Source organism: Podarcis liolepis (genome assembly GCF_965112155.1).
Source record: "Podarcis liolepis genome assembly, chromosome: 1".
Lineage (NCBI taxonomy): Eukaryota > Metazoa > Chordata > Lepidosauria > Squamata > Lacertidae > Podarcis > Podarcis liolepis.
The window spans coordinates 132577906-132601432 of NC_139554.1; the positions used below are offsets into that span (position 1 = coordinate 132577906).

The window sequence follows — 23527 nt, forward strand, 5'->3', positions numbered from 1 at the left end:
ATATTCCTGCCCACATCTTTCATTTCTTCACAATTTCTTACACTGGTGCTGTGTGCATACGTGGCTGTGTTGAGTAGAATGCACGTAAGTCAACCGTTATTAGTCGAGCCAATGAATTTACACCATCTTGCTTTCTCTCATGCTTTTTTTTGCAACACAGTTACATAGGATTATTGCTATTGAGAGTCCTACTCAGAGCCATTAAAAATAATGACTAACCCTAACCACTTTGAGGGGTTTTTATATATAAACAGATGGTATTAAAAAAATGTGAAATAAATAAACTTGGATCAATTAATTTTTATGGGTGTACCCTGAGACTCTACTCCAGAGATTTCCGTATACATCCCATGGAAAATATGACCCCTTTCCCTTCTCCCAAAGGCTGACTGGAATACCACTTACCTTCAAAACACAATCTGTTCCATTAGGCTGAATAGTGTCTTGTGATGAGTCTTCGATCTCTTCATGGCAACATCTGCAATTAGACTTGAAAGCGTTTCCGCATAGTACCTCTCCCATGTTCTCCTGTCTTCCGACGGTTTGATTTTATTCCTTTCTCTTGTTATCTGTTTCCCCTTCAGTTTGCCAGAGCTTGGAAAGACATGAATGTTCATATGACTTGCATAAGGTCTCGGCCACAATTGGTCTCATGACTTCAGAAACCTTTTTTCTCCCACCTACCACCCAGTATGTCGAATTCATTCTTGGTGCAGCTCTCTTGATTTAATAAACATGGCTTCTGAAAGCGAGCGTGCTCAGGTAATTTCCAGGTGATCTACTTATTATTGATCTGTTTGCAACAAAATTAAACACCAGCTATTCATTAAGCATTTGTGTTTGTTAGGTTAGACAACATGTCAAAGCAAGTGTTGTCCCACATTTTCTATTGCATTTTCGTGTTACAGTGGTACCTCGTGTTACATATGCTTCAGGTTGCATGCGCTTCAGGTTACAGACTCCGCTAACCCAGAAATAGTGCTTCAGGTTAAGAACTTTGCTTCAGGATGAGAACAGAAATCGGCAGCTGGAGGCCCCATTAGCTAAAGTGATGCTTCAGGTTAAGAACAGTTTCAGGTAAAGAACGGACCTCTGGAACGAATTAAGTACTTAACCCGAGGTACCACTGTACTTGCATGATCAGAAAAAGACTGTTCTTTTGAGGCTATGTTGTGCAAGCCTTTCAAACCAATTTTTACAGAGCTACCTGAATTCTCTGTCATGTGATTGAATTCCACTTGGAAAATGGCAATGGGCTGGAACAAAGTCTGTGGTCTGCCCAGGCAGGAGAAGAGACAGCTCTTCTCTTCTAGGGATAGTAGAGATATTTACATTCGATGTCGTTTGCATTTAAAGGCAAATCTACCTAATTCATACTTTCCAAAAGAATACATGAACTGAAATACAGTGGTACCTTGGGTTAAGTACTTAATTCGTTCTGGAGGTCCGTTCTTAACCTGAAACTGTTCTTAACCTGAAGCACCACTTTAGCTAATGGGGCCTCCTGCTGCTGCTGCGCCGCCAGAGCACGATTTCTGTTCTCATCCTGAAGCAAAGTTCTTAACCCGAGGTAATATTTCTGGGTTAGCAGAGTCTGTAACCTGAAGCGTATGTAACCTGAAGCGTCTGTAACCTGAGGTAGCACTGTAAAGCCATTCTTTGAAATCTGTAGTCTTTCAAATGCTGCAGTGTATAAATGTGTACAAAAATGCATACACTAGAGTAAAGTGTGTATAAAAATGCATATATTTATGAAAATAACACATAATGCACTTTTTAATTGGGGGGAAACCATTTTGCAACAATGTGTATATTGGATAGAATTTCATACAAAAAATGTGTATTTTAGGAGAGACTCATACTAAAATGCTGATGAATTTTCACAAAGCTTTTTTTTTTTAAAAAAAGGAAACTGATGCAGAAATGTAGAGAACTGAACTGTAAATTGGAAAAGGAAGAAACTGTACAGCATTAGTGGACTGGGAATGTGGGCTTTGGGGTCTGTGGTTTCACGTAGAAGTCCCCAACCTGGAACTCAGCTATACAGCTGCAAATAAAACGTTTTAAGTGCTATATTGCACTTAATGAGGATGGATGGCGGCTAACAGATTGAGGTTGAATCCTGACAAGACAGAAGTACTGTTTTTGGGGGACAGGAGGCGGGCAGGTGTGGAGGATTCCCTGGTCCTGAATGGGGTAACTGTGCCCCTGAAGGACCAGGTGCGCAGCCTGGGAGTCATTTTGGACTCACAGCTGTCCATGGAGGCGCAGGTCAATTCTGTGTCCAGGGCGGCTGTTTATCAGCTCCACCTGGTACACAGGCTGAGACCCTACCTGCCCGTGGACTGCCTCGCCAGAGTGGTGCATGCTCTGGTTATCTCCCGCTTGGACTACTGCAATGCACTCTACACGGGGCTACCTTTGAAGGTGACCTGGAAACTGCAATTAATCCAGAATGCGGCAGCTAGACTGGTGACTGGGAGTGGCTGCCGGGACCACATAACACTGGTCCTGAGAGATCTGCATTGGCTTTTCCAATACGCGGTTACAGCAGCAAGAATACTTCTGGCGCAAAGATGGAAGCAAGAAGAAATTTCAACAGTGGAAGAATGGGGAATGAAATTGACTGAATACGCAGAATTGGATAAACTAACTGGGAAGATTCGATATCAGAAAGACCAAAAGTTTATTGAGGACTGGGGGAGATTTACAGAATATCTGAAAAGCATATGTTATGTACAGACAACGCTTGTTGGTTTTGAAGAGTCTCTGTGAGAAATTAAGAAATATTGTAAAAAAGAAAGTAGGAGAAAGGAAGAGGAATGGTTAAAGGCAACAATAAGGTTAGAAATGCGTTAACAATAGAAATTTTAACGAAAGATTGGCAGAGAAACTGAGGGAAGTCAAAAATTGATGATTATGTGATTAAATATGAGCTGATTGTATAAAAATATTTGGAAAATGAATAAAAAATTTTATAAAAAAGAGAGAGATCTGCATTGGCTCCCAGTACGTTTCCGAGCACAATTCAAAGTGTTGGTGCTGACCTTTAAAGCCCTAGACAGCCTCAGTCCTGTATACCCGAAGGAGCGTCTCCACCCCCATCGTTCAGTCCGGACACTGAGGTCCAGCACCGAGGGCCTTCTGCTGGTTCCCTCATTGCGAGAAGTGAGGTTACAGGGAACCAGACAGAGGGCCTTCTCGGTAGTGGCACCCGCCCTGTGGAATGCCCTCCTTTCAGATGTGAAGGAAATAAGGAGCTATCTTCTTTTTAAAAGACATCTGAAGGCAGCCTTGTTTAGGGAAGTTTTTTTTATATTTAATGCTGTATTGTTTTTAACACTCGATTGGGAGCCGCCCAGAGTGGCTGGGGAAACTCAGCCAGATGGGCAGGGTATAAATAAATTTATTATTATTATTATTATTATTATTATTATTATTATTATTATTATTAGTTGTTGTTGTTGTTGTTGTTGTTGTTGTTGTTGTTGTTGTTAATATACAAGGTAACACCAAATAGCGATGGTGAAACTTATGGAAAATTCAATGTATTTAAAAAAACTTTTTTAAAAAAATTCAGAACGTTTTTTTTTATGTGTATGTAGATTCCACCCAGGATAGCACTTGAATTTATTGTGGTGCACTACCTGTCAGACAGAGTGAACAATCCTTTGGCCTACTGGACAGCCGGAAGCCACGTGTGCTAGGACCTAGGTTAGGTTACCCACAAGCTGCTGTCTTGCATACTGACCCAAATCCCAAGTGAGAGGGTGTTTTTGAAGATGGGTAGTTATAATTTCACCTATCACAGCCAGTTAAGAGGCTGAGTTGGTGGAGCAGGTGGTGTTTTTAAAAGTCAGTCACCTGCTGCCGGCATTCCCCAAACTCGGTTTCTGAGTGAGTGCCAGCTTCACACTCCTGGCTTACTGCACCCTTTGTTTAAAGTTAATTTTAAATCTGGGCTTTTTCACGGCAGTGCCTCAACTCTGACTGCTTCAATGGCTTTCAACTCTGAACTCGGGACACTCTTTGGTGTTCAGCACAGTGCCCAGGTGGGTTCTGCGGCCAACTTAATTTCTCCTGCTTCAGAGGGCTGGTTAAGGTAAAGGACCCCTGGACGGTTAAGTCCAGTCAAAGGCAACTATGGGGTTGCGGCGCTCATCTCGCTTTCAGGTCGAGGGAGCCGACGTTTGTCCACAGATAGCTTTCCTGTCTAAACCGCTTCTGGTGCCAAGACAGGCTCTGTTGCAGGAATGACGATCAAGAGGGGGAGGAAGCCGTGGCTTTGTTATCATATGTGACTCTGCGTTTGATCTGGCAGAACCCCCTGAAAAGATTGATGTCGGAGAAGCAGGTCTGAGAAAGCTAATGAGCAGACGCTGAGATTGTATTTTATGGAAATGTTGAAATTTCCATCTGAATACAACTCTTGGATTAATGCGAAAATCCACACAGGATTATAACAAAGTTTGTTTCAACTTGCTTGTGGAGACTGACTTTCAGAGGTTATAAAGAAAGGGGGGGAAATACGATAACAACAAGAAAATTGAAAGATGATTTGTAAAGGAAAACAACAAAGAGATGAATGGACAGAACTGTGAACATCAAAGCAGCAGAAATAAGAGATGATTGGACCCTTTCTGAGCTCGAAGCATGGGTACCCCCAACAAAAATTTAAAATCCGGTTTTGAAATTTGGAACTAATGTGATTTGATCCGTTTGTTAATCAAAATTATTTTAAAAAATAAAATAAACCGCTTCTGGTGCAACGGAACACTGTGATGGAAAGCAAAGCACACGGAAACAGTTTACCTTCCCACTGCGGCGGTACCTATTTATCTATTTGCACTGGTGTGCTTTCAAACTTCTAGGTTGGCAGGAGCTGGAACAGAGCAACGGGAGCTCACTCCATTGCTGGGATTTGAACCGCCGACCTTCCGATTGGCAAGCCCAAGAGGCTCAGTGGTTTAGACCACAGCGCCACCCGCTCCTGACATCCGGAGGGTAGGATTCGAACCCAATGCCTTCAAGTTACGAGAAAGGAGATTCTGACTAAACATCAGGAAGGACTTTCTGACACTAAGAGCAGTTAGACTCCACGAGGTGATGGACTCTTGCTTCCTTGGAGGTTTTAAAGCAGAGGTTGTGTGGCCGTTTGCCCTGGTTGCTTTAGCTGAGACCCGTGCATTGCATTGACACCCTGCAATTCTACGCTGAGAGCCCACAGAGGAGACTATTAAATTTATTGTCATGCTGCTTTACGCGCTAATCTTCCCACGGCAGAGAAAAAAGGCAGAACGATACACCTTGACAGGTATCTGAGGGGACGCTTAGGGCGCTGCAGTCAACGCTCTCCTCCATACCACAGAGATGATAATAGCAGGGCTGGATTCAGGTTTGATGAGGCCCTAAGCTACTGAAGGTAATGGGTCCTTTTATATGTCCAGCTGTACTTTGTCAACAACAAATTGCCACTGGTTTTTTGTGTTGAATATATGCTATATGGTAATTTATGGACCTAATAGATATCTAAACCATTTGCACATGTTGCCATGCAACCAGTCCATGCAGTGTAGACACCCTATATATATAGAAATGAGTGATATTTTAGGAAGCAAGCTAGCAGGCATTACTTACATCATAGGAACCTACACAACACAAAACACTGTTGCTGTCTGTAGGTTTCATTTTGTTTTTTATCTTATATTTTGGAAATGTACATCCAGTTGGTTTTTTCCTTTAAATTTTTTTTTTGGGGGGGCTAAACTATACCTTGTTAAACTTTGTTAACAGAGAAATCTGAGGGCTCCCTTGGACAAATAAATAAATAAATAAATAAATAACAAGGACACCAGCCAGGAATACCAGAGCAAAACAGCAGCCAGTAGGCTTGATCTTTATTGAAGACTGTCGCGACAGGACTCTCACCTGCCACCAGGTGAAACAAGATGGAAGCCCTGAACAAAAGAAGACCCCAACTTTTATTAGCTACTAATCCCCCATTCTACACCCCTAAGATTACATCATAACTACATCATTGACACATCACAAAGAGGAGGGGTTCAGGGAGGAGTTGTGGTGGTAGCCTGAGTGTCTTGTCACCTGTCCGGTTCCTCCTTTCCCCCTCCCCATGATTACATTCCTGAGGACAAAGAGGAGTTCACTGTTTCCTGCCCCCAGAGGGAAGGGCTGGTCACTGTCCTTTGTTTCAGTCAGTACTGAATCCACTTCCATATGCAGGTCCTTTGTGAGTGTAATGATCTTCTGTCTAGGATCATCAAGATTGGCATGCCAACTGGGTAGGGCTCCCTGCGGACGTGTTGGCTGCCTTGTGTCAAGTCTTCTCCCTTTGATAGTCCTTCCTTCATGGTGTAAAATAAAAGTGGAACAGTACAGATCCCATGTACGGGTGATTTTCTATGAATTTATAACAGAAGCGTCGCGTATGTCATGTGTGAGTGTGTGTCATGTTTGTACAAACTTAATGATGGGGGGAGGGTTCCTGCAACAACTTATACTGTACATAAATCCGGCACTGGATAACAGAATGGTCGAGTTGGGAGGGACCCCCAAGGGTCATCTATCCCAACCCCCTGCAATGCAGGAATCTTAGCTAAAGCATTCACCTCACATATGCGTATAAAATATCTGTGTATGTGTCATAGCTGTCAACCGTCCCTTATTAGGCGGGAAACTTCCTTATCCCAGTACCGTGTCCCGCTGCTGTCCCTTATTGATGATGTCCCTTAAATTTCCCAGGTTTCATGCTCGCCCAGCTCGGGAGGGAAGCAGCGGCTCGGGGTCCTCCACCACGAGAGAGCGTGCGCGAGCTGCCGCGTCTCCATCTCTCCCTTTTCCCCCTCAGGGGTGCGTCGTGAGGAGGCGGGTGGGCAGGCAGCCCCTCTCTTGCAAGACTTCTGCCGCGCTGCCAGGGGAAGCTGGAGGCAGTGGCGGCGGCAACGGAGGCAGCCTAAGGGAGGAGGAAGAGGAGGCGATGGAGAGGGACGCAGAAGGGCAGCGCTTCAGCGGCCGCCGCAGCACCGCAACAACCTCATGCTGGGCTCGCAGGCGGCGTGGGCAAGAGTCTCTCTCCCTCCCTTCCCCCCTCTCTCTCGGACAGGGAAGGACCGATGGAACTCCTCGCGCCAGGATGACAGCAGCCCCGACGTGCTGCTTAGCATACCCTCCAACCAGTGCAGCATCTTAACGTAGTGATTTCCCCCTCTGCATCCCTTTCATAACTCTATTTTTATAAATCATTTGTCCATCCATAGTTCACATTTTTACTAAAAGTTTTCTGCCAATCTTACCAATGTATGTAAATCTTGACAATAGCTTTTCAACCAAATTATAAACTTTCCCCATTCTTTATTAAAGAGGTCCTCTTCCTGGTTTCTAATTGTGCCTGTAAGCTTTGCCATCTCGACGTCGTTCATCAGTTTTGTCTGCCACTCTTCTTTGGTGGGCGTTGTAGACCCTTAGGATCATCTAGTCCAGTGTTTTTCAACCACTGTTCCGCGGCACACTAGTGTGCCGCGAGATGTTGCCTGGTGTGCCGTGGGAAAAATCGAAAAATTCGAAAGATTTAAAAATAAAGTATTTTATAATTTTTCACATTTCTGTTTACTTACTATTTCATAATAAAGTAATTATAAAATACTTTCTTTGTGTTTATTTGATTCCTATTCAAGAGAATTACTTTATATATAGTCAATATAGGCACAGAGTTAAATTTTTTAACATTTTGTAATAGTGGTGTGCCTCGTGATTTTTTTTCATGAAACAAGTGTGCCTTTGCCCAAAAAAGGTTGAAAAACACTGATCTAGTCCAACCCCCTGCAGAACACAGTCAGTGGCAGCCAAAGCAGCCTGGCTCCATGAGGGATTTCTGTATAAGCTAAGCCAAAATCCCTTATTTTGGCTGCTGAACCCTTATTTTCGAGGCTGCTGGTCCCTTATTTTCAAATCTGTAAGTTGACAGCTATGGTGTGTGTAGTGAGGGGACGGTGGAAGGTTGGCCGAAGTTCGCTTTCTTAGCACCCCTCGCACTAGTTTGTCCCACTCGAGGCCCCGTCCTCGCGCGCGCTCTCCGCCCGGCCTACCGCCCCCGCCTTTGCTTTCCCAGCCTCTTTCCCTAATCTTCCCTCGGCAGAGGCCGAAAGCCTGGCCCCGCCCCCAGGGCCCGCCCCTCCCTCCCGCCCGCTCTTTACGTGAATCAGCTGGTTTGAGCGTCCCTAGAAGCCGGCGGGGAGCTCGGCGGCTTACAGCGTAAGGCGCGCGGTTGCAGGTGAGAAGGGACGGGGGGGGGGGGGACGACGACGCCACACACGCACGCACGGGAGGGGGGGAGAGGGAGAGGGGTGGTTAGTAAGGGAGGAGGATGACGACGGCGACGCCGGGTTCCGAGCGGCTCGCGCGCGCCAACTCCCAACCGCCGCTTTAGCCCCCTTTCCCTCCTCCTCCTCTACCCCACCCCTCAGCGCGCGAGGGGGTGAGGGAAACTTAAGTCACGTGCTTAGCGCGCGCGCGCGGGGGGGGAGAGGGATGAGAGAAAACGGACGTCGCCCGCCTCACGTTTGGAACCAGCCTCACCTGCCTGTCGTCATTGCTATCATTGGCATCGTTGCTGTGGGCTGCGTGTCCCTTAATAAACCAGCACGAAATTTATTTTCTTTTTTCTGTTAGGGGGGGGGGCAAGGCACCTCCATCTATCTGTTTTCGTTAACACAAATATTATATATATATATATGTGCTTACGAGGTGAGGTGAGGGACCCTCACCTCGTAAGCACTGTGGCCTTTCCCGTCGTGAAGGGAAGGGGATGTTGTTTCCACTCCCTTCCTTCCTCCATAAACGTGAAGAGGCTTAAAACTAGCATCAAGTGTGAACCTGTTGAGTTTTGGAGTTCGGTCCTTTTCCCCTCCGCCACTCAGAATACAGCTTTTGCCTGCCTCTTAGAAGGGCTGGATAATGTTTCCTTCTGTGCCTTGCACAGGTCTTTTTGTGTGTGTGTTTGTATGGAAAAACAACTATCTGGCAAGGGATCGATGTGTGATGGCATTGGTCCCTCTTACCAGCTGTGGCTTAGGGCCTTTCCAAACAGAGCTTGCTTTTCCAGGGGGAGATGGTTTGCGGTTGCTGCTGCTACTGCTTTGCTCTGCGTAGTTGTGGCTAGTGATATCTCTGTTCCTGCTTTATTAAATGGAACAAGGCCAGCTTTGCTGCTGAGGGATAGTCTCCCCCCCCCCTTCAAATATATTTTTGCAAAGATGTGGAAGCTAGCACCGAGCAGATGACTGAAGAGGCCCCCAAGGGACAACTGTATTTTGAAGGACAGGGACAAAGATTTGCAATTATTTTAAAATGGAATGGAGCATCCCTGAAGAACCCTGAACAGGAGCCTACTATGCTGCAACATTTTGATGCAGATCTCACAGTATTATGTTCAAAAGTTGCTTCAGTCCTGCCTCACATACAATAAGAACAATACACTGTTCCAGAGGCATTCCTGCAGCACCGTGGGTGTAATAGTCCTGTCTGCTGGGAAAGAAGCATTTTTCTGCAACTGCAGCTACTGGAGAAACTGTGATTCCTTCCCACTCCCCATGGAAGCATATGCTGGTCTGATGTCTTGACTGATGTCATTCTCTTCAAGGGCAGCCATATTGTTTTGGGAATGAATTCCATATAGACCTGGGAGCCATTAAAACTAAACATTTAAGTATATCCAATCTTACCTTCAAGGGAATGAAAACTGGGATTGGAAGTGTTTACAAGCTTCTTAAATTGTCTGCAGTTGCCATCAAATTGCCTTAAGAATAAGAGTTCTGATTTTCAAGATTGGCTCCCATAATGGAAGATGTGACACCTTTTTTTATTTAAGGGAGGCTAGTGGCACCTTCATGTTGTATCCTGTTTTCTTTTATATTGCTGAATGAGATGTTCATGGGAATAAAGACATGGTTAAATGACCAGTCAGCAGTTTTTGCTTAGTTTTTATTTCGGTCTGAAGACAGGGATGGGAGGCAATTTCCTTGCGCAGCATTTTTAAAAAGTGTATAGGGAAGTGGCCAGGAAATGGTGAAGTCTTGCATCTTTAATTCTGGAATAGTGTTACACAACTGCAACATTTGAAGAGCTTCCAGTAGTTTACATGTCTTGCTCTAATTGGTCTAATGTTTGGTTACATTTTCTTCCTATAACTTTTTTAAAAATCTGCATTAATTGTTCCTTTAATCCTGAATGCTGTTAAGTTTTCAGTCTTCCTACTCTCATTTGCCATGGGTTTTGCATTCTCCAATGTCAATGTAACATCAATCAAATTTACTCATCTATGGGTTCAGTGGGGCTTAACTTCTAAAATGTGTACTTCAGGGGTCCAACTGGGCATTCATCCCAAGGAAATCTCTTCTGTGGGAGAGGAACAAGATCTTGTGGTGGCCATGAACACAAGTGGGAACCCCTGGAGCCAACCAAACTTGTGCTAGCCTTGAGTTGGCAGCTCGTTTGAGGAAGTGGAAATATTGGATGATTCTGCAGCTTCCTTCTGGATTCTCCCACAACTTCCCCAAGAGTGGTGTGTGAAATTGGAAGCCCAGAGCTAGCTACTTGGGAGGAAGTGAAGCAAGTGCAGGCACTTGAACTAGATTTAAGAACCTATGAGAGCTAGGAGGAGTGGAGTAAAGCTGCTATGAGAACCCTTTGGTTTTTCCTGAGAGTCACAAGTAATTGAACTGGTGCACTGTGCACTTATTAGGTATACCAGTTGGCTCCAGCTTGTTGTCTTTATTCTTTTTATAATGTGGTACTGGAAGTTTTTAAAAGGCCTTAGGGGAATATGACAAAATTTCAATGTTCAGGTGATGGTTCTGTGTGCGTTACTTCGTTTATCATCAAAGCAGTAAGCCAACATGAAAGAAAATAACCAGACATTCTCTTACAAAACAAAACTAAAATCGGGTTTAAAATACAGCTTCACAAATGTAATGATGGTCACTAGTGTGTATCTTGCCAGAGGCAGCAGAATATAGGAAGTATTGGGAATAGGCTGAGCTGACCTCACTGTGCAAACACCACAGTGACACAGAGCAGCAATATTTAGGATTTAAATCCAAGCATCTGATAAAGTAGACTGTAATCTACAAAAGCTTTATACCAGGCATGGCCAAACTTGGCCCTCCAGCTGTTTTGGGACTACAATTCCCATCATCCCTGACCACTGGTCCTGTTAGGGATGATGAGAGTTGTAGTCCCCAAACAGCTGGAGGGCCGAGTTTGGCCATGCCTGCTTTATGGTGCTACAAGAGTCTTTGTTTTGGGTAATATATACTTAAGCAGCTAAATTATATATGCAAGGCAATGTGATATCATTAGTAAATAGATTTTTTTGTTTTTAACCATCCAGTAGAATTGTTTGTCATACCAGATTTTTCTAAATGTTAGTGTTCTCACAAGTAAGGAAACAGAGATGCTGAATTATAGGGAGATTCTGTTGTTTCTTGGCATGTCATGTGTTTATGCCTGCCCAGCAGCAGGATATGTGTATCATGAGGGAAGAGGTAACACTTGTATGGTTTTCTTACTTGTATCATGGCAAGGAGCTGGGGAGGGGGTTCGTACAATACACACACAGTTCCAGCTTTGTAAGTATAGTCCTGTATATGGAAGTGTGAGAAGCAGCCATGGTTGTTGTTCTGCAACTGTGTATGCAAGAGATCTCTTGAAACTGAAAATGTATCTTCAAAACTTGCTTTTCCTAAGGAAAGAAAGTGTTGAATAATCACAACTTTCTCCTGAGGGCTATGACTGTCCTAATTGGACACTTTAACAGCGGTCATAAGAGTGGTGCTAGCTGAAAAGGTCTGTTTTGAAGGAGCGTTCTTTTAAAAAACTTGCAGTGAAAAGGCCTTTCATGAAATCTGTGGGCAGAGTAATTCTGTTGAGCTTTTGTTTCTAATTTTTTTTTAATGGCATAGCATAGAAACTTTTACGCATTCCAGTCTTCTGTAGATGTTCAAAGCTGAGATGCCTTTTTTTTTTTTTGCACTTTCTTGCACCCTGTAGGACAGTGGTGTCCAAACTTTTTTCAAAGAGGGCCAGATTTGATGAAGTGAAGGGCCGTGAGGGCCGACCAAAGGGCCAACCAAGGTTATTAAACTTTTATTTAGGATTGAAGTTGTTGAGCTTTTTTATTATTTTTACACCAAAGTTTTTTTTTTAGGACGTTTTTTAGGATTTTTACCCCAGGAAATAAACTGCCACAGAGTCCAGATTAAACCAACCGGCGGGCCAGATGCTTTTCCACATGTACTTCAGCTGCTAAACTTGAGTTTTGATTTCATCTTAACAGTTCCTATCTCAAAGAGGAATGATTTGGTAATGGCCTGTTCTTGCTGACTGATGGACCCTAAAGAAGAAAGGTAAGCCTACTTGTATTTGATGCTACATCTAAACAGGTGGTGCAAAAAAATTCAAACTCATAGAATTTTGGATCCACTTGCCTGTGACAAGGAAGAATCGCCTTTGATCCAGTAGGTATGGGGCATCTTACAAATTGGAAACAAGTGAATATTTCAGACTGTTGAGGTGGCAAAAATGGCTAACTGTGTATAGGCAGGCAGAGTAAAAGCCTTTTGCAGGCTAGTAAGGTTTCTGAACTTATTCACAAATCTGATTTAATATGCTTTTCAACCTGTATAACATATTAAGCCAAGGAAATAATAATTGATGGTATTCCAGCACACCTATTTAAACTCTGACTCTTCTTTGGAACCAGAGGATAGGGGAAAAGGAAAACAAATAGCCATTTTTGGTTCACAGCATTTTAAAGTATAAAGGTTTGCTTCTAATTGTGAACAGTAGTGAACAGACAGACAGAGATTCTGGTCCAAAGCCATCCATTGAGCTTAATGTTTGAGTGGGAGTTTAAACCTATGTCTCCCTGGTCATTATCCAGTCACTATCATATAATTTGTGCTGCACTGCTTCCCTGTCTTATCTGTACAAGGGATACTGGGAATAGGCATGCTTTAAACTTACGCAGACCGATGTTGAGGGTGTGCAAACTTGCTCTTAAGATTTCCTTCTACTGGTGTTTGGTATTTCACAATGAGTTGCCCTCCTGGATATTACATATGGATAAAACCTGCATTCTGAGAATGAAGTGCAGCTGAATTATCATGCATATGTGCAAAACAATTTCCTCTGAATTAAACTTGTGTAGACTTTAAATTCATCTTACATTATCAGCATTTTATTTATTTTGCTACATAGTTCAGCAGACCAAGAGGGAGCGCGAGAGAGAGGCCTGGTCTATACGTGGCAGGCTGGTTGCTGTTGTCCAGATCCTGAAAGACTTCCAGGTTGGAGTGGAAAGATAGTGTTGCAGGCAGCAGTTGGCATAAACCATGGTGTGCTTCTCTCAGAAGGTATGGAATGTTGGTCCTAAGAGCATTATTTAATATTTAAGATGATGATGATGATGATAGCATTTGTAAAATGAAATTTCAAAGTTATTGATTTTTCACATTTGCATTTTATGAGGATGGAAACAGTGGTTTTCAGTATTTAAAAAAATGTATTTATAATTGCACATTTGGACTATACCTTTGTACCTCTTTTTAATGAATTTGGTATAGCCAGAGAAAGGCAAGAACTGAGCCATGCATGTTCTCGTGAAGAAAGATGATGTCAAACTCTTTAAAATTTTATTCAAGATTTTTGTCCTAGATCAATTCTTTCATATGTAGGACCTTGCTTTGTGGGCAGATGTCTCTGAGCCAGTGTGGTGTAGTGGTTAAGAGCAGTAGACTCGTAATCTGGTGAACCAGGTTCGTGTCTCCACTCCTCCACATGCAGCTGCTGGGTGACCTTAGACTAGTCACACTTCTTTGAAGTCTCTCAGCCCCACTCACCTCACAGTGTTTGTTGTGGGGGAAGAAGGGAAAGGAGAATGTTAGCCGCTTTGAGACTCCTTAGGGTAGTGATAAAGCGGGATATCAAATCCAAACTCCTCCTCTTCTTCTGTAAATTTGCCTTCAGAACCAATGAAAACTAGCCTATTAATAGACTGATTCTCTAGTAATTGTACAGTATTTCCAGTGTGTGTGTCTATTTGTTTCAGATGGTGAGGTTTACAGTTTTGGAAAGCTTCCCTGGAGGGTTGAATTGGAAGATGCTTATATCAGCTGTCCCGTCTTGGAAAAGGCTTTGAATGGACAACATGTTGTTACAGTGGCAGCTGGCAGCTTCCATTGTGGAGCAGTGACTGAAGGTGGCGACGTGTACATGTGGGGTGGAAATTCTGCCGGCCAGTGTGCAGTGGCCAACCAGGCCTTTGTGCCGGAACCCAAACCCATCAGTATTTCTGACTCTGAAGCTAGCCATCCCTTGCCAATACGGATTTTGCAGCTGGCATGTGGAGAGGAGCACACCCTGGCGCTCTCCCTAAGCAGGGAGATATGGGCATGGGGAAGTGGCTGCCAGCTGGGGCTCATAACCAACACTTTCCCAGTTACCAAACCACAAAAGGTCGAGTACCTGGCAGGCCGCGTTGTGCTTCAGATTGCTTGCGGAGCCTCTCACAGCCTGGCTCTTGTTCAGTGCCTCCCTACTCAAGACATAAAGCCTATTCCAGAGAGATGCAATCACTGCAGCCAACTCCTGATCACCATGACCGACAAAGAAGACCATGTCATTATCTCTGATAGCCATTGCTGTCCCTTAGGGGTGGTTTTAGCTGACTCCCACTCGGAATGCCACATCTCTTGCTCCTCGCTAGAAACTCTAGAGAGGAAGAGTATAACAAGCAGTCAAGGTGACGATTGTCAGAAAACGCTTACAGAAGACCAAGCACTCGCTGCCGCAGAGTATGATGCAGCAAGTGTGTTTTCAAACAGCGATGCCCAGGAAGACAGTGGCATTTCTAGTCCAGGAAATCTCCTGATAATGGACAAGGTGACAACAAAGCAGCACTTGGCAAGTCTTCCGGATCATCCATTAAATGAGAAGCCTATGGATCAGCAACCTGAGCAGGTACCCACAGTCACTAGGCTGTGCTTTCATTGCTGTATGATCACGCTGTCCTGCAAAGTTCTGATGGTTCTTGAGAATGTGACTTTAAATGAGAGCTATGGTTCTGAAGGAGGCATAGCTTCCGTCTTCCCCTTAAGCTGTGGTCAAAAGCCCGCACAATTTAAACAATAGAAAAAATACAAAAGAAAAGCAAGAGTAGCAGAAAAATAAACCCTTCTTTTCCCAGGCTTTTGACAAATTAAACAATATATGGCCTTTTAAACTGTGTGGGGTTTGGGGATTATTGTTTGTTTATTAAATCAAAAGGTCCTTCACCTGGCACTCAAAATGTAGACTTGGTGTCAAATGAGCCTTTTTGGTAAGTGCATTCCAGAGTCAAGGTGCCATAACTGAGAAGACCCTGTTATTTGTTTTCATCAAACTCACTTGCAGAGGCAGACTTGGAGAGGGGTCTCCCAGAAACATCTTAGTAGACAGGTGGATTCATGCAGCGTTTGGTATTGGTTCTTTTATTATGATCTGATTGACAGCAGTTAGCGTTATGGATGTGTTCTATAGATTTGTGCGGAATTTTTAACTCTGGTTGTTTGGTGTAAAGCAGGAAAATAAAGGTTAAAGTTCCCTACAACTTAACTTGGGCTTTACAGAGGTTTAATGACAGAACCTGTTCTCAGTACTGTGACTGAATTCTGGGAAAATGGGGAGTGCCTTTCCCTCACCTCTAAGGGGAAATGGCTTCATGTTATAAATTAAACATAGATTGTGAAACATACTGTAGTTTCCCCCCTCTTGCTTTGTATTTTGAATGCTGCTGAACACTATGCAAGACTAAGCAGTGAATCTTGCATATGCTTAACATATGCTTTGTGTCTACCAAGAGAGACAGATTGTTCTGTGAATGTGAAGTAAAGATTTAATTCATTCTTTGTATATTAGCATTGTTTTCAGTGTTGGGCAACTTCTGTTCTGTGGATAGTTTATACCAAAGAAGCATTTGTTGTAGACACTTCCCTCATGTCTTTTTATTAAAGAAACTGCACAGTATCAAAGAAGATCTATATATGCTGCACATTTATTCAGCATTTTTCAGTAATACCTCTGGTTACGTACCGTCCTCCTTGTGAATGCTTCAGGTAACGAGCTCCGCTAACCCGGAAGTCGGTGCTCCTGGAAGTGAACTTTGCCCTGGGATGTGAGCAGAAGTCCCCATTAGCGAAAGCGCACCTTAGGTTAAGAATGGTTTCATGTTAAGAACGGACCTCCGGAACGAATTAAGTTCATAACCGGAGGTACCACTGTATAATCTTTACAGGACATTTTATAATCTTTACAGGATTCCTACTAATGGGAAGTAATTGCCTGTTCTGTAAGCATCAAGACATAATTGTTTACAGGAATTCTTACTTCTTTACCATAAGGTCCCAGTGCCGGTTACAATTATTTCATATACAATTATAAAAACAGATGCAACCTTTACTATGATAAAACAAGTAAAGCCATTCCAAATGGAAATAATTGCATAAATTTAACAAAGGAGGTTAGTCTCACAATAAAGAGTAACATCTTCAGTCAACTGTGTAAGCAGTACCATGAAGCTGCACCTCTGTGGGGAGGCAATTCCCCCATTTAGCAGCTTCCACAGAAAGTCCTTTTCCACTTTTGTAAGGGTGGTGGAATCACCAGGAGTTCATTTAGTGCCAAAAGTGGGAGAAGCAGAATCGATTCCTCATCTAAATTGGCCTGTGTCATTTGATTGCTACTCAGTATCATGGGAGGTTAAGATGATGTCTGATTATTTCCTTTCTTGATAATGAACAAAAACCCAGGAGTTCAGTAGTAATGCTCAAAACTAGGTTTTTTGTATTCTGGATACTTTTGTGCTGCAGTGTTAGGTGGCGTGCCAATCTTGATTTTTCTATAATGAAAAGATCACTGTCCAAGCAGTCTGTGTCTAAATATTTCCCGTTTGGCTGTAACAAATAAAATTATGCTGACTTTTCCTGTGACTATGGTCAGAACAGCCCTGCTTTGTGAACAAGGCATTTACCCCTTTTTCAGTTCATACTACAGAGTCTTGAACTGCTGTTCTGTGTGCAGTTGAGAGCTTTTTCAGGTCAGGGCTGCACATGTGCAGTTGACTACACATAAAGGGCACTGAAGTTCAGTCCCCAGCAGTTCTTGTTTTTCAGCTTTGGCATCCAGCTGAGAATTTAGAGCTCAGTGTTCCTTAGCACTTTATTCTGGGTGGGGTGGGGGGTTGGAATTGCACACGTGTACTTCAGAAATTGTTGAGAGGTTGTTGTTTTGTACTTTTATAATCACTTGAATCAACCACCAGAAATTGTTTGTGATTTTTATCCTGTAACCTAGATGTACGGAGCCTTTGGCCCTCCAGATGTTGCTGGACTACAACTTCCATCATTCCCTGGCCATGGTTCAGGTTTTCTGGGGCTGATGGGAGTTGGAGTTCAGCAACATCTGGAGGGCCAAAGGTTCCACACACCAGCTGTATTTAAAAACCTTGAAAACACATCTAAAACATTTTCTCTATTAGAAAAAAGAAAAATCTTTCAGGATAGGATGTACATGTGTCCATGTCAGGCTTGGCCTGAGTGCCAAGCCTTGAAAAACCTCTCAAAATCCCTAGCTAAGCCCAGTCATAGTCCAGCCATGGTTACCTTCTATGTGTAATATATATTCCTGGAACTGGGCTGACCCTACCATTAGGCATAGTGAAGTGGCTGCCTCAGACAGCTGATTGATAGAGCAATGGAAGGGACAACCAAATCTTAGTTAATGCATCATTGTATTTTTAATGCCAAAGGGGTGGAGGAGTGCTTCTGAGACTTTTTGCCTTGGGTGCCAGAATAGCTTACTTGATCTTGGATGCTGCACACCTTGACTTAGGGAGAGGGGATGTTTACTGCTCTGCCTCAGGCAGCAAAAGATCTTTGGGCAGCCCCGTTCTAGAGAAAGCTCTAAAACTGCATTCCTAAAAGCAGCCCAAGACTCTTTTAAATGGGGAGCTATCAGGGAGTGCAATCTCATGAAAATGAGCATTAGATAGCCTTTCCCCCTGTCTCAGATTAGTTATGAGGAAATAACCCACTTTACCTAGAATATCCTTGGAAGATATATTTCCTAACCCAGTTGTTAGGAAACCTAGTTGTTTTCTAACCTAGTCTCCCTTGAGACATAAGATACAGCATCCTTAGACTCCGAACACATCATATTAACACCCACTCTGTCCAAAACAAATGAGGTAAACAAGCATAGCATGTGAGTACTAAGAAATAGGAGCCCTGCAGTGAGTCAAGAACTGCATACAAAAGTAATGCTACTCTTTGGAGAGTGTGGAAGAATGCTTCACAATTGCACAATTGCTCTGAAACTAATTCAGAGACATAATTTCACAGTTGTTGTTTTTTCCTAATTAAACTTGTGCCATATTTTCTTCTAACCTGGGTCTGAATCTTGTACAGCCCTTGAAGTATTGATCCTTGGCTAACTCACTTCATTATTGTTGTTATTAATGTCTTAAATAAGCTAGTGACTGCAATAGCTGGCTTTCTAATATAATTGCATTTATTATATTTATAACCTGCCCTTCAGCCACAAGGCTTTCAGTGTGGTGCACATTTCATTAAAAATACAAAATAAAACCATTAGACACCCTAAAGCAGTAATTCAGCAGCAGAGAAACAGATTCTTTCAACTGACCGCTTCCATAGGCCTGAAGGAAAAGCTGTCTTAAACTGAGGTGAAAAAAGTTAGTGGGGGGGGGCAACCATATCTCCAGCGAACAGACCTTTACTCTAACCAAATATGTAATGTTATAAACAATGTAAGTCGAATAACCAATCCTCAATTCAGGCTTGAATAAAATTATGAAAAGTACACATGCTCAATATGATTTTGACCTGGTTTGCATTGCACAGTCAGCCAAACAATGGCTTACTGGAACTGCGCGAACATGCAAGCTCTTAGAAAGGAGCTTGCTTTCATTTTGCTCTTCCTGGTTCTACTTTCTCCCACACTGAACCCAAGTCCCTCCTCACTATGAGCTGTAGCCTTTTGGCCAAAACCTTGTCTTAGCTCCTTTCGGTGTGGGACGAAAAAGAACCAGGGAAAAGCTAAACAAACTACTTCCCAAGAGCCCTAATGTTTGCACAGTCCCTGTAAGCCATAGTTTGGTTTACCTTGTCATTGCAAACCAGGTTTGGATGGTAATCAAGCAGAAGAGTAGAGGTTATAATCTTATTTTAAAGCTTCCTTACTCTGGGTTTGCTTGTTCTAATTAGATTTTGTGGGGTTTCTTTTACTGTATTTCCAGCAATCTCAAGAAGAGGACCTCGCCGCTTGCCTACCCAGTCCACCAGGTCCAGGCACATCTGCCCTTAACAGCCTGGTAGTTTCTTGTGCATCAGCAGTTGGCGTAAGAGTTGCTGCTACGTGTGAAGCTGGGGCCTTGTCACTGAAGAAGGTAATGAACTTCTATGGCACAGTTCCAGGTGACACAGTATCCCCACCTAGCTCTGGCTCTCCAAGCCTGGATGGGGTGAAGGACAGCCGAGAGGAGCAGGTCAGGCTGGAGTCAATGCAGGGAAAGAAGAGTTCCAGCTTGGTGGATATTCGAGAAGAGGAATCTGAAGTCTGTCGAAGGCTTTCCTTACCTGGTTTGCTCTCCCAAGGTGAGATGCTCACAGGTAGTTCCAGCGTTATACATTTTGGGGATTTGGGTTCTTTCTTGATGTGTAATTTCTGTGTGTGACAGGGCACACATATTTCTCCTTACATTGATTGTCCATCATTTTTTTAAAATGCATAGTGTTACTTTGTTCTTGTTTATAATTCTTGTTACTCATTTCTACACAAGCACCTCAAAGCTGTTCACAAATATAGTAAAATACACAGTGCAGTATGTAAAAGCCAAAATAATTAAAAGCAAAGCACAGTGCAAGGTAATAAAATCATATAAACAACTCATCCATCCCCTGAAATAGGTCTAATCACCACATTGAGCTCCCAAAGATACATAAACACACACAAAACACGAACTGCTGCAACCTGCACAACCTGCTGTAGAAAAATCACAAAAGCTCCTCTTTAGGGGCTGCAAGTGCAAATACTGTCACTGTTAAGAGAACTGTTGATCTCAAAAATGTGGCGCACTAATAACAGCAGTGCATGCATTTTTTAGATCAGCAGTTGTCTTAACAGTAAGAGTTTTTTTCACTTGCACCCCTAAAGTGGAGTTTCCCTAACTTAAGGAACTCTTGGGACAAGTGCAGTCTAAGGGCAGGGGGCCAGGAACTGTCCTCCTGTATTCTGCACACGATTATTCATTTATGCAGCACTTTTAATTTACAGAGTGCTTTAAAATACCCAAGTGCATTGCCTTGCGTTATGAATTGCTAAGGCAGGTTGACAATCAATTTGGTAATCCATCTTGTGCCGGAAATGAAAGAGGAAGGAAGAAAGCTACTTAACAGTATCCCTTTCCTACCTAAAGCAAGTTTTTATGTAAAGCAGAGATTGCTGTAAAAGTATTGATGCAGTCTCCTGTGTTTGCAACGTTCCTTAATGTTTCCATTTAGTCTTAAGCATGTAGTAGGCAAACAAGAGGTCTAATAATACACTACTGCCCTGACTCTTGTCTCTGAATTCTGTTTCCGCAAACGAGGAGTGGCATTTCAAACCTAGGATAACCTTAAGGCAAGGTTTCCCATACTTGGCTCCAGCTGCTGTTGGACTAGAACTCCCATCATCCAGTGGTCAGGGATGATGGGAATTGTAGTCCAAAAACAGCTGGAGACCCAAGTTTGAGAAACCCTGCCTTAAGGTATTACCTAGGTTAGAATTTTTTCAGACACAGAGCTAACTACCATGGAAAATTGACCAGCCGTCATCTTCCCTGAAATTTGTAGAAGACTAGATTGTTGTTAAGCTGCAGTTTCTTTCTCCTCATGTGGCACTTAGGAAGCGTGGTGCGTCTTCTGTCCTCACAATCACATTCCATTCTCTGAGAACAAAATGACAGATCTCATTCAAATTAACTACCCAGTGCGCTCTGAACTACAGGTGTGAGTTGCCCTTAAGTGTATGTGTCTGTGTTAATCTTGGAGTTTATTTTGGGTTTGTTGACCTGGATTGACAGGGTGACAACGTGAAGGTGCTGCAAGGTGACATATTGCCTTTTCAGTTTAAAATGAAACAGCACTGTTTGACCAAGTCATACTTGTTGCATATTGCTTAGTCAAGATCTTCATAACATCCTGATGTTCCCAAATGACTTTGTGAATCAGCCCTCTTTGTTTGACTGAAATATTTTATTTTAGTGTCTGTACACTTTTTGTTTCCCGTGTTAAAAGTTTCTCCAAGGCTCTTGAGGAAAGTTGGACGAGCCAAGATGAGGACCGTGGCCCTCACACCAACCTACAGTGGTGAAGCTGACGCCCTTCTCCCATCTCTGCGAACAGAGGTGTGGAGCTGGGGTAAAGGAAAAGAAGGGCAGCTAGGACATGGTGATACTCTGCCAAGGTAAGATTTCACTGAGGAAATCTGTTCCATGCCAATAGGCAGTGATATTTGGGGTTGATCTTCTATAGCTGTTTGACTATGTTCTGTTGAATGCTTCATTATATCATAGAATCATAGAGCTGGAAGGGACCCCTTGGGGCCATCTAGTCCAACCTTCTGCAGTCATTAGATGACGAACATCTAACAACACAACAACTTGGGATCAAGATTTGCTTGATATTTTCATCTATATTGCTACCGATACCTTAGATGCAATGAAATCTTTCTCCTTATTCCTATGGAATATATAATTTGCTGTGTGTAGATTTCCTGTGTGCTTACCTTGTGGGTCCTGATTCTGTTTTGTGGGTTCATAGGCTCCAACCACTTTGTGTAAAAAGTCTTGATGGGAAGGAAGTAATTCATTTGTCTGCTGGTGGACACCATTCCTTGGCACTCACTGCCAAATCGCAGGTATGAGGGTGAAATACTGTTTGCTTCTTTTCCAAGGGGTTATAGTGGGGTCTGCTTGTTTTTCCTGGGTCAAACTCTCATTTCACTTTTCGGAAAAGGAAACTTGAGCAGCACGCATAATGGACTTCGGGGCCTTTTTACATAAGTGTATATATTTTTCTTTTTTCTTTTTTAAAATAATTTTTTATTAAATTTTCCATTATACAAATTTGCCATATCAAACAGTTTTCACAAATTTCAACTTTTTGGACTTCCATCAGCTTCTCTGCCAATCATCCATATTTCCCCATTTTTACACATTTTCTAAATTTAAGATTGCATTTTTAACCCTTACTGTGCTATTTCTGTTTAACAATACTCCTCTCACCTTCACAAAGCCTCTTTAAATCCCACTAGCGTTATTTGTTCATCACATATACTTTTCAGATATTCTGCAAATTTTCCCCAGTCCTCGAGGAACTTGTGGTCCCATTGATATCTTATCTTCCCAGTTAGTTTATCCAATTCTGCATAGTCTGTGAGTTTCATCCTCCATTCTTCAAGAGTTGGTAGTTCCTCCTGTTTCCATTTTTGGGCCATTAAGATTCTTGCTGCTGTTACTGCGTATTGGAAAACTTTGTGATCACTTCTATTTATCCCTCTCCCTGTTATTCCTAACAGAAAGGCTTCTGGTTTCTTTACAAATGTATATTTCAACATCTTCTTCAACTCATTATATATCATTTCCCAGAAACCCTTCACTTTCTTACACTCCCACCACATATGGTAAAATGATCCTTCTTTTTCTTTATATTTCCAACACTTATTACATGTTTTAAACATTTTTGCTAACTTAACCGGTGTAATATACCATCTGTATAGCATTTTCATCATATTCTCCTTTAACACAGTACATGCTGTAAATTTTATATTTTCATTCCATAGTTTCTGCCAATCATCCATTTGTATATTATATCCAAAATCTCTGGCCCAATGTATCATAACCGACTTTACTTCCTCATCCATCGTATGCCATTCCAACAACATTTTATACATTTTCGACAATATTTTATAATCATTGTTTATTATCTCTATTTGAAATTTCAATTCCTTTTCTGCATATCCACTCTCTTTAAAATCTTTTTTAAACATTTCATTTACCTGAAAATAGTGCAACCAGTCAAACACATATTCCTTTACTTGTTCATATGGCTTCATTTTCCATTTTCCTCCTTCTTTAATTATTAATTCTCCATATGTAATCCAATTCTCTCTCATAATAATTTTCTTTACACTCATAACCTCTAATGGAGACAACCAGTGTGGGACTTTGGGTTCTAATACATGTTTATACCTATCCCATATTTCAATTAAAGATCTCCGGAAGATATGATTCTCAAAACCCTTATGACTTTTCTTCTTCTCCAAGCATAAATACGAGTGCCATCCAAATCTGTTATCAAATCCTTCTAGATCTAACAATTTGTTATTTTTTAATTTTATCCATGCCTTCAACCAACAG

At 42.5% G+C, this 23527-nt stretch overlaps 2 protein-coding genes across 4 annotated transcripts in view; one reads left to right on the top strand and one right to left on the bottom strand.

The window, feature by feature from the left end:
* The window catches only part of CDK15 (cyclin dependent kinase 15), a 66078-nt gene extending 65356 nt beyond the window's left edge, over positions 1-722 (bottom strand). The window contains 2 exon segments of the mRNA XM_083474148.1: positions 406-528; positions 531-722. Of these exon segments, the coding sequence (XP_083330274.1) occupies positions 406-528; positions 531-617 (210 nt within the window). The 5' untranslated portion in view covers positions 618-722.
* A 7455-nt stretch (positions 723-8177) lies between these two features.
* The window catches only part of ALS2 (alsin Rho guanine nucleotide exchange factor ALS2), a 52157-nt gene continuing 36807 nt past the window's right edge, over positions 8178-23527 (top strand). Inside the window, exons 1-7 of one of the 3 annotated variants that reach the window (XM_083471942.1) lie at positions 8178-8287; positions 12350-12419; positions 13273-13427; positions 14123-15033; positions 19367-19724; positions 21405-21573; positions 21930-22026. In XM_083471942.1, coding sequence (XP_083328068.1) covers positions 12400-12419; positions 13273-13427; positions 14123-15033; positions 19367-19724; positions 21405-21573; positions 21930-22026 — 1710 coding nt within the window. In that variant the 5' untranslated portion in view covers positions 8178-8287; positions 12350-12399. Of the gene's footprint in view, positions 8288-8539; positions 10577-12349; positions 12420-13272; positions 13428-14122; positions 15034-19366; positions 19725-21404; positions 21574-21929; positions 22027-23527 lie in introns of those variants that run through there. The other 2 variants (XR_014518568.1, XM_083471943.1) reach the window with 2 other exon arrangements.